Source organism: Pogonomyrmex barbatus, unplaced genomic scaffold (assembly GCF_055798465.1).
Source record: "Pogonomyrmex barbatus isolate J1 unplaced genomic scaffold, ASM5579846v1 scaffold2, whole genome shotgun sequence".
Taxonomy (NCBI): domain Eukaryota; kingdom Metazoa; phylum Arthropoda; class Insecta; order Hymenoptera; family Formicidae; genus Pogonomyrmex; species Pogonomyrmex barbatus.
In genome coordinates, this window is record NW_028297116.1 from 2795870 (window position 1) to 2811194 (window position 15325).

General features: G+C 40.8%; 2 protein-coding genes across 5 annotated transcripts; one reads left to right on the forward strand and one right to left on the reverse strand.

Annotated features, from left to right (window-relative positions):
• The first annotated feature begins 59 nt into the window (after positions 1-59).
• LOC105430327 (uncharacterized) lies at positions 60-4089 on the forward strand. Its single transcript, XM_011643840.3, has 7 exons — positions 60-213; positions 318-560; positions 669-786; positions 900-1253; positions 1368-1628; positions 1721-1977; positions 2047-4089. Exons 2-7 carry the CDS (start codon positions 463-465, stop codon positions 2840-2842), a joined length of 1884 nt encoding a protein of 627 aa, XP_011642142.2. The 5' UTR covers positions 60-213; positions 318-462; the 3' UTR covers positions 2843-4089.
• Khc (kinesin heavy chain) lies at positions 3354-14866 on the reverse strand. Of its 4 annotated transcripts, XR_016139285.1 has the most exons (15): positions 13589-14866; positions 12598-12739; positions 12253-12426; positions 11881-12149; positions 11551-11797; positions 11232-11468; positions 10736-11082; positions 10448-10657; positions 10144-10287; positions 9760-10044; positions 9460-9645; positions 9157-9360; positions 8680-8974; positions 8403-8514; positions 7848-8050 (listed from the first exon to the last, which is right to left on the reverse strand). XR_016139285.1 is itself a non-coding variant. In XM_011643828.3 (14 exons), the coding sequence occupies exons 1-14, from the start codon at positions 13745-13747 to the stop codon at positions 7911-7913; spliced, it is 2976 nt and encodes a 991-aa protein (XP_011642130.2). In that variant the 5' UTR covers positions 13748-14865; the 3' UTR covers positions 3354-7910. The 4 variants fall into 4 exon arrangements, 3 of the variants coding, with proteins under 3 accessions (XP_011642130.2, XP_011642131.2, XP_011642132.2); XM_011643828.3 differs by lacking the exon at positions 8403-8514 and having other exon boundaries at positions 3354-7987; positions 13589-14865; XM_011643829.3 differs by lacking the exon at positions 8403-8514.
• Between the last annotated feature and the right edge of the window lie 459 nt (positions 14867-15325).

The window sequence follows — 15325 nt, forward strand, 5'->3', positions numbered from 1 at the left end:
ATGGCACTGGCGACGAGAGTCGCGTGATAAACAGTAGCCAATAGTAAGTAGGCAGGGCGTCTATTTACGAACGCAGCGCGGAAATCGCGCGAACGTTTTACGAACGCAGCGCGGGCATTTGCCGGCACGTGTTATGTGACCAGGAAATAGGTCTTCCTGGGAGTCATTTTCTCGACGTGGGGTCTCGACGAGGGGATAAGTCGTTACCACCAAGTAAGTTCCCGCCAAGATTTCACGCTTTTTCGCGCTTTTCGTGATTTTGCGGTGACATTCGTAACACCTGTCCATTACTCGTTATTTTGAACGTCCTTTTTCAGGTTATGGCGTGCCCTGCCCCTCGATCGCTTGGCGGGAGATGCAGCACACGATTGACGATTTCTCGTGGACTTTGAGGAGGCGGCTACTTCGCGACGCAGCACAGTCGTGCTTTTAGCGCGTTTTAGTCACATTGCCAAGTACGATATGGAGCCTGTTCACAACGCAGCGTTCGATTTTGTGATTGTATTTGCTCCGATTCTCTTGATCTTTGCTACGTGTCTCACAGTCTTTCACAGACTGAGGTGAGTCGATTTTGTTTATTACTTTTTCCGCACGTCCCTTATTATCCCCTTCCTTGCAAAAGGGGATACTTCGTTATTTGCATTATTGTTTGCATTATTTTTTTGCAGAGCAAGATGGCCTGTGAAAGTGAACTGCTGGTTTTGCAATGAGAACACGAAAATTTCAAGGCAAAACCTGGGCTGGTGGTTGTGTCCGTGGTGTGAACAATATAATGGTTTTTCCAAGGTGAATTATTTTTGTTTTTTTTTACTGTATTTTTTTTTATTGTAATTTATTTATTTATTTAGTAGAAAACTATTTTCTTAATATAGTTTGCCAACAAATGTAATTTATTTTAGAATGGCGATTATGCATACGATATTCCAGAGCAGCGTACAATTTCGAAAGTGCATAAAAAATATTGTAAATTGTCTGAAAGAAGTGATAAACACAGCATTTTCAAGAATAATCTCTGTACATACTGCAACGAGCGAGAGAGTCTGAAACTGTCGGAACTATCCAACTTTGAGCCTAAAAACGAGAAGCTTTTTAAGGCAGAGCTGAAAGCATTTAGTGAATATTTGGAAATGAAATATCCGTTATGCAATGGCTGCAAATCAACAGTGCGGAATGTGTTACATAGGCAAGCGCTGTGGCTTACTCGTTATAAAATGTTGTTTTACAGGAAGAAACCAATTAACGCGTTTATTGGTGTAAGTATATTTGCCGGAAAGACGTGCAAAGAAAGTCACGTTATTATAAAATTAATGCTTGATACTTCATATGCAATTGTAGCAATAAATAATTGTTGGTTAGCACTCTTGCAGAAAGCAAGAAAATTGGAAACAGTTTTCCGAGTTCTTTCGACGATAGTGCTCCCAATGATCATATACAACTACGATTTCATTTGGCTGCCAATCAGTGGATTATTCTTTCATTTGTGCGCTTGTTGGGCAAGTTTAACGAGTAGGAGGAAAAATTCTGATGTATTTCTGATGTTTTTATGGTTCTGCATCATTAGTCTTGAAAATTTGACAATTCTTCATAATGCCTGGCTTATAACAGAATATATCACGCGATCTCACATGGTAAGTTAAACAAATAATACTTGAATTATTGTGATGTTTGAATGGAACTTTTATATATTTAGTTTAATAATTTATAATCTGTTTCTGTTCAGATAGCATTATGTGCACTCGTCATAGGCTTAGTAAATCTAAGATCCAGTTCGTATAAAAATACATTGACCGGCTCAGTAGCGTTCAAGAAGATCAAGTTACATACAAGGGATGACATGTCACCTGAGCTGACATTTAACAATCAAAGCAAAAAGAATAAAATTTCAAGCGAAGCAAACGACAGTATTAAACCATCAGTCTACACGGCAGATGACTTATCTTGCACTGAAATCAAATTCAGCAAATCACATTCAGCAATGTAAATATTTTACATTACTTTTACTCTTCTCGATCTGCGGACGTTTCTATTATGTTTATTTATTTTTAGATTAAGGCAGAAACTATCTATAATTACTGCAAGCGACAGCAACAACAGTTGTCTAAGTCTAAACTCCGTCTCTCAAAACGAGAATAATTCATCGGACAATTGCTGTTTGAACGACAGCCTGAGCACCCTTCTTCTGAGCGAAGATTCACCGAGATACAGTAGAGCTGCGAAAGCAGTACCGGCAATCTTCGAGCGAAAGGTGTACAACGCAACGAGCAACGAGAATCTGTTCAGGATGACCAGCAGTAAAAGAAAATGCATCCTGTCGCCACCGAAGCTCGGATCGGTGACGCAGACCTCGTGGGTGGCTGGTGGTTACTGGCAGGAGGGTATGATGACCGCCGTGCCGCCCACACTTTCACGATCGTCTAGCCAAAGCTCCGGCTTTGTATCGGTTAGCTCTTCCAATCTCGCGCCTTCTCGCGAACCGTCTGTGCACGAGTTCGATCGGTGCTCCGTCGTGTCGGAGGCCACGCGATGGTCGTATCAGACGCCACGATCGAGCATGGCGTGCCCCGTCGTAAGGCGTGATTCGCCAATATCTCGTCCACAGTCGCGATATTCCGACGCGGGTCATTCGCGGCCGGTACTGTCGCCGACGATTCGCGCGATGGGCGATTTCATCCAAGATAATTACGTTCGCGGGCCGAACGATAGGGATCGAAATGGCACGGTGCCAGTGTACTCCGGTCATCATACGACGACGATCATCGCGAGCCCCAGTTGGTTGTCCGCCCTCCTCTGCGGTTCGCTGATACTGAACATGATAGTACTGTGCACTACGCTATTACGTTAACGTCGCGACGACCGGAATCACCATCGCGTCAGGTTCTTGTGTGTTCACGCGGTAATTTTTATCAATCACTTGGATCGTTAGCATTAATTAAACCTCGGGTACTCGGCGAATTTGGTCAGTTGATCAGGAAGATCCCGCGGATGATTTCCTTTTGTTGTTTTCTTATCCTTTACATGCGGTCTTCTACTGTCGATTTCTTAGATTCTAGAACGTACTCTCAAGTCTAAGCTTGGGATTACTTGCGAATATTTAGGAGATAATGAGATTACTGCCAGTTAGAGAACGAGTACAATATTCCGTTCTATTGCCGGAAAATAATAAATATGCCACACACTGCCAATGTACTTGCTCATTGAACATATCTGCCATGCTGCTATGCTTTCTCTTTATTATTCTTTGGCCAACAGGAAATTTCTGTATTGTATAGATTATCTTTAGTATGTATGTATGTATATTTGCCAACTCGTTTTCTTTCTTATCTTTTTTTTTTTTTTTTTTCTTTCAGTAGATATCTTTCAGTAGATTTCTTTCAGTACATATCTCTGCCTTTTGTCGTTTTCGTCGAGACATTGTGTGTCTCGAATCTTAATTGCTCGGACGTAAGGCTGGACTTTACGGAGCAATCCGCTCAATGCCGATTTTGTAAATGCGTAAACGCATTTTTTTGCGCATTCATGAATATAATGCAATTTTTTCTAGATTTCCAATCGTGACAAAGTTTAAAATAATGCGGAAACGAAGAATATTCGCGTATTTTATCGTCCGGGAATAATTTCGTCCAAAAAAGAACAGTATCGCACTGCGAAGTGTTTCATAATACTATTTACATGTATTTAGTTTATAGTTTAGACTTCTTTTCGTACAGAATTATTCCAGAAAGGATAGAACGTATGCACGAATACTTTTACACTTTGTAATTATATAAAAATTTCCAGTGATAAATACGTACGTATGTAATTTTGTAGTATAAATAAATATACTTGTTTACGCGTTACACGCTGAATATTTCTTGTTTTCCACATGTAGTATTATTTATCGACGTAAAGACCGATTATACAATACTGCCGGGGACTTTGTAAAAAGAAGTGCGTTCTACGTCAAGTACATGCAGGTCTCTACTTAGCCTGTGAAAATTCTTGTTGTAATGATCATGTTGCTTATTGTATTATGAATATGGTATGTTTTGATATCTATGATATATTGTACAATTCTATCGATAAAAATAAAACTCAACTTTTATAATATAACACGTATTACTGCCACAAATTCGTAGTATCATCTTTAATTGTATCATGACCCACTGACATAAAAAGAAAAAAAGAAATAATTTCGTACGAATTAACTGCAAAATATAAACATTTCTATATGAAACGAATAACAAATTATGAATAAATTGATAAAAGTTAAACTTTTTTCCAACTTAAGGATAATATCGTAGAATCAAGCAATCAATTTTAGGATTTTACGCAGGATACGTACTCACAATAAAATGTGTGTATGTATAATATATTTTTTTATTATATTACCTTATAAATATATTTCTTTCGAAGATTACTTCGCCGGGACAGTATGCGGTGCGACAATAAATAAATACATTTCAATAAATGAATACATTCGTGATTTTTCCTTTTTCAATGTAAGCATTGTCGTTTCGATAATCGAATAATAATAATAATAATAATAACGATATAATATCTTAAAATTACAGTTTTAATTCGAGGAGAGTGTTGTATTACAATTTATATAGTACCTTGTAGCTCTACAGCCTCTCTTCTACACCCTGCATACAAATTTACTACCACCTAAAGTCTAGGAAAAATGTTTAGAATTGCAGCTATGCGTTTCTTTTTTTTTTTTTCTTATTTTTCCTTTTTAATTTCGTTTTCGCTACTTGCTGTTTCAGATGAGGTAGATCTGAACTCGATCGCTGATGCGGAAAATGTTGGCGGAAATATCTCGCGTGACAAAAAAAGATCGTTACAAAAATCGTTTTTCGGGATCGTTGCGTAGACTGCCGGAAGTTAAATGTCGGTCTGCTCGCTGATATTCTCTGAGATCGTCTCTCGACAATGGAACGGGATTCTCCGTTCTCCTTTACTTTTTAAAAAAAATCGCGAGAGACAAGAAATATTTTGCTCGTCGAGACGAAGAAAAAGCTACGGTTGTAGATCGACCTCCTCTTTAACAGTGACTGACTGCGTGCACAAAAATCGTTATAATCTCGCCTACTTGACTTGCGATAAGTGTAGTATATTTTTTCAGACACGCCGGTGACGTTACGAAAATAATATGCCGATAGCTCTGTCTTCCCCGCATTCGTCGGCGAACATTGCTCGATACATTACATCATTAATAATAAGAATCGATTACTGTTGCGCTTAGGGATTGTTATCGCCTATCACAAAGATCGGTAGCGATTTCTCACATGATTTCTTACATAATCTCGACTTCTCAATCACGTCGCGAGAAAAGAACGAGAGGGGGGGGGGGTGGGTGAGGAGGGGAGAGGGAGACCGAAATCGGCAATCGCAGAATTACAGTTGTTTGTCGAAACCGATGATTTTGTTCCATGATAATTAATCGAGAAAGAAAGCAAGAGAAAGAAAGAGAAAGAAACGTGAACCGTCATGGACACAGTTACAGTTTTCAGCGCAACACGATTGAGGGGGATGAAGGGGAAAGTACATTCATCAGCGTCTAAGAAAGGACGCGCATCGAAGAGAGAAACATTAACATTATAGGTGTGTATATTATATTATACCTGCGGTAAATACAATCGTGCATAGAACGCATGCTTGCTCTCTTTCATCACGGAGCGGAACGCACCCTTTTCCTTCTACGTTCCGCCGCGAGAAACTAACGTGACACATTACATGTATATTTATATATATATATATATATATATATATATATATCATATATTTACATACACCCGACAAAAATAGCTTAACGATAATTGCACTCACGTTAATGCACCACATGCTTCGTCGGTTGTCTTTCGCCACGTATGAGCAGAGGAAAAAAAAAAAAGAACGCAACTTCCTCGTCCTCGATACATATCACAAAAGTTGAGAGAGAGAGAAAGAAAGAGAGAGAGAGAGAGAGAGAGAGAGAGAGAGAGAGAGAAATATATATATATATAGAAATTTGGATGAAAAAAAGTATTAATCGAATACTTTCTCTCGCATTACATCTCGTTTCCCCCGCGTCGTACTCCACAAAAAAGCTTTTACAAAGATTCAATGCGGTTCGCTTAAGTCTATTATCGTTAAATAAAGCCCGCGTGCGCTCTCGCGTTTATTCAGTTGCGAGAGCTTCCGCGTAAAGAGGATCGAAAACGTTTCATAAATAGCCTCGCTCGACGGAGGGAGATTACATCGATTATGCGCAATCGTGGATCTTTTGCAGAAGCGACGATAAAAACGCAGAATTGCAGAATTGCCGTGTAACGAGGAGATGCACGATTACCAAGTGAAAGGCCATCGTTGACGTTCGCCCAGGCCGTTCATGCGGTCTCGGGCGAATCTTATCGCGATTAAAATTAATAATAATACGGCTGTCTCGAGCGCGCGATCATACACAGAGAAGAATTCCTTATAAATGGATTTACAAAAAGTCGCACGATATTTCGCATGTAAATTGGCGGAAAAAAATAAGCGTAGAAAATAACGTGATACAAATGCGCGAGAGAACTGAGCTAGGTGTAAAGAAAAAGTAGCGGGGATCTCTCGAAAAGGATTAATGACGACGCCGCGAAACTCCGATGACTCTTAAGGTTCCTTTCTCTTTCCTTTTTTCCCTCTTTTCTCTTTTCCTCTTGGGAACCGCGACAAGTAGAGAGAATCTCACCGAAATTACTCGCTCGTATCCGAAAAAAGTGAGAGGAGAGGAACTCCAAGGCTCGCCGGAGGAAGGCCGAAACTTCCCGTCGCTCGGTACGCTTCGCTACTGGTCGCCAAAGAGCGTGTCGAGGATAAATTAAACTAAATTAGACGCGCACGAGAGATCGGAGAGATGCTCGGCGAACTGTGCGCTGTGTATACCGCGCGATGGCCGACAGTCGTCCAAATCGCTCTCCTATCTTGTATCGCGGAACAGGTCCTCGAAATGAATTTCCCTCGCTCCGATAAGACCGCACGCCAACTCGCGACGTAACGCGAGAGCTCTGGAGAGAGCAATTCTACGCTTGAATCCCGTTCAAGCGTGCCCTCCGGCAGGATGCGTTCGGGAGTCCTCGGAACTCGGGTCCACGGAACTAGAACTCGGTCCTGATTTTTCACACTCAGACGAATCCAAACATCGGACATCGTGCTCGAGTCGTGCGCAGAGTCAATTTTCAAGATTTGTGCTAGTGCCTAAGGCATATATGTTACGAGTTTCGTGGACGCGAGACTTTTATCGTGCGCTCTTATCGCGAGGTATTCTTATCTTAGCTAGTTGGGTAGAAAGAGAGAGATTTCTTACGATTATATTTGTCTAAGCCGCGGTCATCTTTACACTCGCTCAAAGCCGCATGTCCGATCGTCTTCTCGATTAATTTGTAATTAATTGGCATCTGAACTAAACATCTTAAGTATTCGTTGCCTCCTTCTCGAGATCTCGAGGCTCCTGGTCAACGCGATCGCGCGATCTTCGCTTCGAACTCGTAGGATGGCGGCAAGTTTTTTTTTCTTGATTTGCTCCGTTCGTTCCAGACTGAGCGCGATTTAAATAGGGACGATAAATATAAATTATTCCATAAGAGTGATGAGAGACTTCTTCGTGTGGTCGTTCGAATCAGACATTCATTTCAATATCTATTCGAATCATGCATATATGTATACGTACATGACATTAAATTAAATAATTTATAAAAATTAACTATTTACATCGACAGGACATGCAGCGCTCGTGATTAAATATATTTATAATTTAATGCACTTATCTTATATATACCTAAGCAGATGCTTGCTCTGAGAAAAAAAAAAAAGAGGAAAAAAAACAATAAAAAGAACTGGCGGTGCTCTCTCCTTGTGGACAATATAGTACTATGCCCTTATTTTAATAATAATGTTAATAATTGTAACATTTATGCATATCCATTATACATAAGAGCCGCTGGAATTCTTTTGTTTTCGTCGATGAAAGCGTTCTTGCATTCGTTTTCTGTAAAAGTGAAGGGTATTTTGGCATTATGCGATCACGATCACTGTACGCTGTTACCCATATCTGTATGTGTGTGTGTGATCAGGAACATGGAAACAAAAAGAGAGGAAAACAAATAAATCTCCAAAGTAAACATTGATCAATCAAACAGAATTTCATATTTCATGAAATTAACATTTCATGATGCCCGATATAACTGATACAGCGCAACTAAAAATCGTATCTCAAATAATTAAACTCGCCATGCAAGAAAAGATACGATCGATTGTACATTGGAAAGGAACGTCGCGAGGTTTGTTCGTTTTTTTTATATACATATATTTATTTGCTTATTTCCTCTTTAATGAAATCGCGCAAAAAGCCTCGTGCCCAAGTCAAAAAGATATAGAATATGTAACAAAATCGACCCACTTACTCTAAAGCGTAGAGCTGCCTGGGGGTCGCCACCCCTTTTGTAACGTAAAACCGAACAAACCCACACAACGACACACAATGTAGGTTTTTTTTTTTTTTTTAATTAAGTGAATCTAAAAAAAAGAAAAAACAAGACGATTGTATATATACACATATAATATGAAAGAAAATTTGCGAAATAAAAACGAAAAGAGAAAAAAAAAGACAAAAAAAAAAAGGACGACGATTTTAATTGGCACCTTACGTAGATAAAGGGAGATAAAAAGACTATTCCTTACCACGATTGCCGGTTCTGATGGCATTGACGTTACTCAGGTGGTGTTGACCGGCGCGAATCGGCTTGGCGATCTGCGCGCTTGGTCCGCGACGCGCCAGATTCTTTTGCCTAACCGCCTCCTTGATTCGGTCCACCTCGTACTGATATCGCTTACGATCTCGCATCGCGCCTTCCTTGGCGTCACGTAACGCCGTCTCCAGGGCCTTGACGCGCTCCATGGTCGCCCGCAATCGTTTCTCCAATTTAGGCAACTCGCAGCGAAGGTCGGCATTATCCCTGACGAGTTGTTTGTGCACCTGTAATTAATATTTTACGCATAAAGTTAGTCATTAACAGTAACAATTAATAATACAAACACATGAGTAAAAGTAATAAATTTCACATTTTAATTATAAATAATTAATCAATAGTGACACATTAATAGAAAATATATGATAAATAAGTGTGATATATGATTCGCTGATGTTTAAAACTATACCTTAGTTAGTTGATCCAGGTTGTTCTCCAAAAAGGATATCTTCTGTTTCTGTGCGAGAGAACCACCGTCATCTTCATTATCCTCCGCGTTGATGGTTTTCTTTATTCTAGCCTGCAAGTCTTGGACGAACAACTTGCGCAAATTGTGCAAAGTCTGCAGTTCTTTGGCTACCGTATCCTCCAATCCCTTGAGATCCTTTCTTGCCTAGAATAGGCATTTAACGTGATCATAAATTTATTTCGCATGAAATTTTATGCTATGATCAATAATGTACCACCACGTGAATTTTTGTATCAAACATACTTGTTCTCGGCGCTCGTTCAACAGCATAAGCTCCTGCAGCTTAACCGACTTATTAGCCTCCTCTTGCTTTAGTCGTTCGTAATCGGCCTGCATCTGTTGATGCGCCAAAGTGAATTTCTGATTGAGATCTTTAAGTTCGCTGATCAGTTCCTGTTTCTCAGACAGTTCATCTCTGAGCGCGGCAACCTTGATTAGAATAAGATCGAAAGTTAGAAAGTTTTAAGAAAAAATGATAATTAAATTGAAAATTGAACAATTAAAAACTTAGTAAATAGCTGAAATATTTGACAAATAAGTAACCTGTTTTTGATGCGCGTCTCTCAGCTGATCCATCTGTTCTTCCAAGGCCACTCGCATTTTCGTCGCTGCCTCTTTTTCCTCAGCCTTCTCCTTGTTGGTAACCGCTTGCACCTGTTCGGCGGCCTTCAATTTGGCGCATTCTTCGCGCAACGCGTCTACGTCCTCTTCCAAGGCTCGCTTACGCGTTTCGGCCTCCTTCATCGATTCCGTTAACGTTTGCATACGGGCTTCGTGTTGTGAAATCAACAGCCGGCATTCGGCCAAGTCTTTCTCGTACTCGGAAACCTAGACATTGACGCAAGATGAAAATTAATTAGAGAAAAGAGACGCGGAAAGGAAATCGTGATTAATGCGATGACGTGAAACGCAACCGTGACCACTCACTTTCTTGTTACAGTCTACTTGGAAGCTTTCCAATCCCTGACATCGCTGGACCAAATTCTTCACTTCAGACTTCATCTTGCTGATGAATAATCGTGCCACTGTGAACTCCTCCTCCAATTTACCGTTGCTCTCCGGTGGAGCGATCTTGAATACAGATTGAGATCATAATTGACAAAATCTATTGTAAAATTTATGTTAAATAAATCACAGAAAGTAAACCTAATCTTTATACTTTTATTCTATTAATGGATTTAAATATCTTTATATTTTTATTCTATTTAAGAGGATTTAAATATATTATTACTTTTAGGTTTTCGTTAGATTCGCCACCGATAGCCACGCCAATCTCCCCCAAGTCTTTTAGGAAATTTGCTAGCATCTCTGCGATGCGTTTTCTTTGATGGGCCGACATGTCACGTAACTGTTGTAGTTCGGACGCGGTGTTATTCAGAGCTACTTGCTTAGCCAAAAGTTCCTCAGTCATTGATTCCTGTTCCTTGTTCTTCAGCTCAACCTGAAATTAGAATAGCATAGATAAAAATATGTATGTTTTTCTGAATAATCTTTCTTTCATCGTTCACAAATCAATTACCTCTTGCGATTTTTGATCGTAATTCACTGCAAGCTCCTCCAGCGCTTGCAACACCTCCTTCACCTCCTCTTTAGCGCTCTCATTCTCCTGCTGTATTCGATTCATCTCCTGCTGCAACTGTTCGTAATCTCGCCTCGCGCTGGCGATAAGTTCCTCCTGTTCCTCCATCTGCTCCTTCAACTTTTCGACATACTGCGACTGTTGATTAATTTCCTCATCCTTGTCGTCCAATTGTTGATACAGCCTCTCGCGTTCCTCCTCGAGCTTCTGCCTCTCCTCATTCGAGAGGGAACCGATCATAAGACCGCCGCCAGGAGTCGCAGGCATCGGACTATCATCCAATTTGCCTACAAAACAAAACGCTTTACGATTCCAACTTGTGAAAGTTACATATTTAATCTGTATCAGCAAGATAATTTTATATTTTTAATCTCTTACATCTTTTCTTTTGTCTTAATTATTCAAACGAACCGTTTATTTTCTCTGCCTTCATTACCTTCAATGGATGTAGTGATTGGTGTGGTAACATCCGGTCCTTCAATTAGGCTGACTTGTTCTTCTGGTTTGACAGTCTCACCCTGTCGCCAACGCGATAATTCCGCTTCCAATTTGTCCACTTTGCCCTTCCATCTCGCCACTTTCTCCTTCTCGCGTTCGTAACGACGTTTCCACTCTTCGGCCGTCAACTCCTCGTTCACGCATACAACGTTCTTGATGGTCTTAGCGCGTTTACCTGTAATAAACACATTCCACAAAATCTGCCGAGAACAGAGCGGCGTATTGCTGCTTATCAAAGAAATCTTTAAAAAATCTACCGAAATCCAAAGTTGATTTTGTTTCAGATTCGTTGAAGCTAGCGGGAGAGCAACAGATGATGATTGTGGTTCTAGCATTGCCACCCAAGGATTCTTGCAGGATTCTCGTTAACTTGGAGTCACGATAAGGAATGTGAGTCTTATTGCCGTCAGCCAAGGCCGAGATTACATTACCAAGTGCAGACAGAGATTTATTAATATTTTTCGCTTCATCTAGCACCGTTCCTTCTGCACCAGTTTTAGAAACCTATTGAAACATGAGAACGTAAAAATATAATAATATGGAGTGGAAAAAATAAAAAAAAATATATTTCTTTTATACAATCTTACCTTTTCGGAACCGGCTAAATCGACGAGATACAGCTTACCGGAGAGCTTTTTTTGATTCTCCAGATTCTCTTGTTTGACGTTTATAAGGAAAACGGAATGGGAACGTGAGCTGTGCTCGTTCATGTTGGTCACGGCGATATGCCGGTTTGATTTGCCCTCCTCTATCACCTCGAACACCTCTTCAGGACTAGAAACAAACCGCTCAGTCGCGCCTTTCACGAACGGCACCCGGTTCTTGTCTTCATGTACGCTTAAATTAACTTTAGATACTGAAAAAAATTTACAAGGTTTTTTGAAAAGCACGTAAGGGAGATATTATTGTGCTAACATCATGATTTAATAAATTAATGCAGGATTAAGCGATGATCTTACCATCGAGGAGATCCCTGATTTTATCCATATAAATTTCAAAGTATGATACTTTGATGTGAAATTCCAAATTCTCCTCCATGCCATAGATGTGATTAAAGATATCATTGACGATTCTTGGAATAATTCCTTGCTTGTTGGGATCGCCAATGACTCCCTCCATTGTGTGCGTTTTACCTGCATATGGAGAATTTTATAACGTTCATTTTCTCCATGCAAAATTTGAGCATTCTTAAGTATAAATGTAGAATTTGATTTTAGTATAAAATCGAAGTAAAATCTAAAAATCATACTAGATAAATTAGTAAACACCTAGTTCTATAATAATTATCTTGTACAATTCTTTACCTGACGATGTTTGACCATATGCAAAAATGGTTCCGTTATATCCTGCCAGAACGTCTGTGACAATAGACTTTGCGGCCTCATTGTAAACTTTATCTTGCGTAGCATTTGGCTTAAATACTTTATCAAAGAGGTACACTTTGCCCTACAATCAATATATCACGTATCCAAAAATTTATATTTGGGAGAACAAGTTTTCAACAAAAGTAAATTTTGTAATTGTTACATATTGTAGAATTTTAAGTAACATAAATTTTCTTACTTCTCTACTATTATAATTTACTTAATATCAATGTTTAATTAAATACACACAAAATTCTAATTATACATATAATTTTAACTATATCAACTTAGAGTACAGACACAATGAATGGAAATAAGGAATAAGGAATTAAATATAAAGAATTGTAAACAGAAAATTATTTTTCACCAATGAAAGAACAGCTTGATATTTCTTGATTATATGTATATTGAGACTAATATTTCATGTGTCGTATAAAAAATTTTTTGAGAGTATTGGCTAAATACATAATAAAGAATTTCTAGAGACTTAGAAGCTTTACTATTCTATAATCAATCTATGCTTCTAGAAACTTTTTGTCATATGACACATATGAAATATCAGCATAAAGCATGGATTCCTATATCGCAAAATTTATTTTTCTATATCTTCCCTATTCTTTATTTCCTATTTTTTATTTCTTTTTCTTTTCTTTTTCTCATTCTTTTCATTATATCTAAACCTTTGTTGCATTTACTGTATATAATATTCAATGACTTAAAAATGTTCCTAGGTAGTGTAAAATGCCAAATATAGAATGCACTTTTAAAAGCCTTAGAAACATGAATCACAATTCCGTCATAGATCTACATACACATACATAGAACATATATCTATACACAATATATGCAACAATAAGAAAACGGGAACGGATCCCGACGATTGCGCCGAGTCGTTCACATTTGCACAGAGGCTTTATAGCGTCCCACGTACCCCGATGGAGATGCAGTTCTCCTCGCCGCCGGACGGGAACTTGACGATGAATTTGGAGCCGGCCTTCTCCTCGGAGTCGTTCAACGGCCGGAACCTGCAGACCACCTTGATGCTGTCCTCGGCAGCAATCTCTCGTTCCCTCGGCGTCTCCATTGCCATTGCGAGAGGAGGCGACGGCGACGACGATGACGAAGGTGCGTTCGTGCGTGCGTATGCGCGCGCGTGCGCCTTTGTGTACGTGTGTGTACGTGTACCTAGCACTCGACTGTGAGTATCGGCGCGGCCGATACTCTTCTTCTTCTTCTTCCTCCTCCTCCTCCTCCTCCTCCTTCTCTCGTTAGGCTATTTCCCGCTGTTTCCAACTATCCTCGACTGCGATCGTACGTAGAATGAGGCATAGGCGACGGGGATGGCATAGGCGCGTACCGCATGAAGGGACTTTGTCGTCTACCTATGTGTCTATCTCCTTCTCTCCTTCTCCTCCTTCCTCTCGCCTCTCGCCACACCGCGCTCCGCTCCGCTCCACTCCGCTCCACTCCGCTCAGATCGCGACAGCAGGCAGGCCCGTCTGTCACCGTTCTCGCAAGCAGCAAGATGGCGGCCTGTAAGTGGCTGGCTCGCTGACTGGCTGACCCGATCCTGACGATCCACGAGGTCGGGAACGATCCCCGCGGCGCGACAGACGACGACGCTTCGGCAGGACCCACCCGCCTGCCCGCGCTCACTCGCTCCACTCCGTTTCGCACACGTACCTCTTTCTCCCTCCCACCCACGTTCTCCTCTCTCTCTCTCTCTCTCTCTCTTTCGCTTACTCGCTCGCTCGCTCGCTCGTTCGATTCGGAAATCGCGAGCCCCCGCGCACCGTTCTCTTCCGCTGCAGGCCGCGAGGACGGAGGCGATCGCGCGGCGGTGGCGGTTACGCGGCCTACCTCTAGAGAAACTTCGCGAGCGATCCCCCGATTGCGCCGCGCGCGCGCGCACAATCGATGACGAGAGAACACGGGGGAGACGCGACGGCGACGTTGCGCGCTACATACGCCGCACACCTACACTTACACCTACACCCACACGACTGTGCCTACGCGTATACCTACACTCACAGTGGAACTGACCCGAGCGAGACGGAAACGCAGCGCGCCTCCTTCCTGAAGAGATGAGGAGAAGGCTCGAGTAGAAACCGACCTCGCCGTCTCATCGCGATTAATTCGTCTCGCGTGTAACTCACGCCCTCGCACATTTCTGCACTCTCACTGCATTTCGCTAATAAACAACTTGTCGAGAAGCGATACACCTCGCTCCGGAATTAATAAAAAGGGAAAGGGAAATCCATAAATATCGAATGTTCCACAGAGACGAAACTCGGAACTTTGCCTTCGTTTTCTTTGCGCGCGTTAACGCGTCCGATCGTGCACTTTTTGCACTCTGCGGCTTTCTGCATCTCCTCGAAAATGCATCTGGAGGGCAACTGTATATCTTGAAATGAGTTAAAAATTATAAAAATGAGGAAATTTACATAGTTTTCGACATGTGAAGTATGTCACAGATGCTTTAGAATTTCTTGACTTTTTTTTGTAATTTTCATCTCGTATGCAATTGACTCCGTTTCAATTGAAAATTTGAATTCGAAATTCCTAATGTGCACCGCGATCTGCAGCTGAAAAGAATAAATTAAGGATGTATTGGATATCGATATCGAGATATCTTGATACATCGATTCGTTTAAGCGCGTAATATGAA

Coding starts and splice junctions, on each gene's coding strand:
- Khc (XM_011643828.3), bottom strand. CDS start 13,747: ATGGCAATGGAGACGCCGAGGGAACGAGAGATTGCTGCCGAGGACAGC. Junction 11,798..11,880: donor ATTTAGCCGGTTCCGAAAAG/GTAAGATTGTAT, acceptor ATGTTTCAATAG/GTTTCTAAAACTGGTGCAGA. Junction 10,288..10,447: donor AATCTAACGAAAACCTAAAA/GTAATAATATAT, acceptor TCTGTATTCAAG/ATCGCTCCACCGGAGAGCAA.
- LOC105430327 (XM_011643840.3), top strand. CDS start 463: ATGGAGCCTGTTCACAACGCAGCGTTCGATTTTGTGATTGTATTTGCT. Junction 561..668: donor ACAGTCTTTCACAGACTGAG/GTGAGTCGATTT, acceptor ATTTTTTTGCAG/AGCAAGATGGCCTGTGAAAG. Junction 1,978..2,046: donor AGCAAATCACATTCAGCAAT/GTAAATATTTTA, acceptor ATTTATTTTTAG/ATTAAGGCAGAAACTATCTA.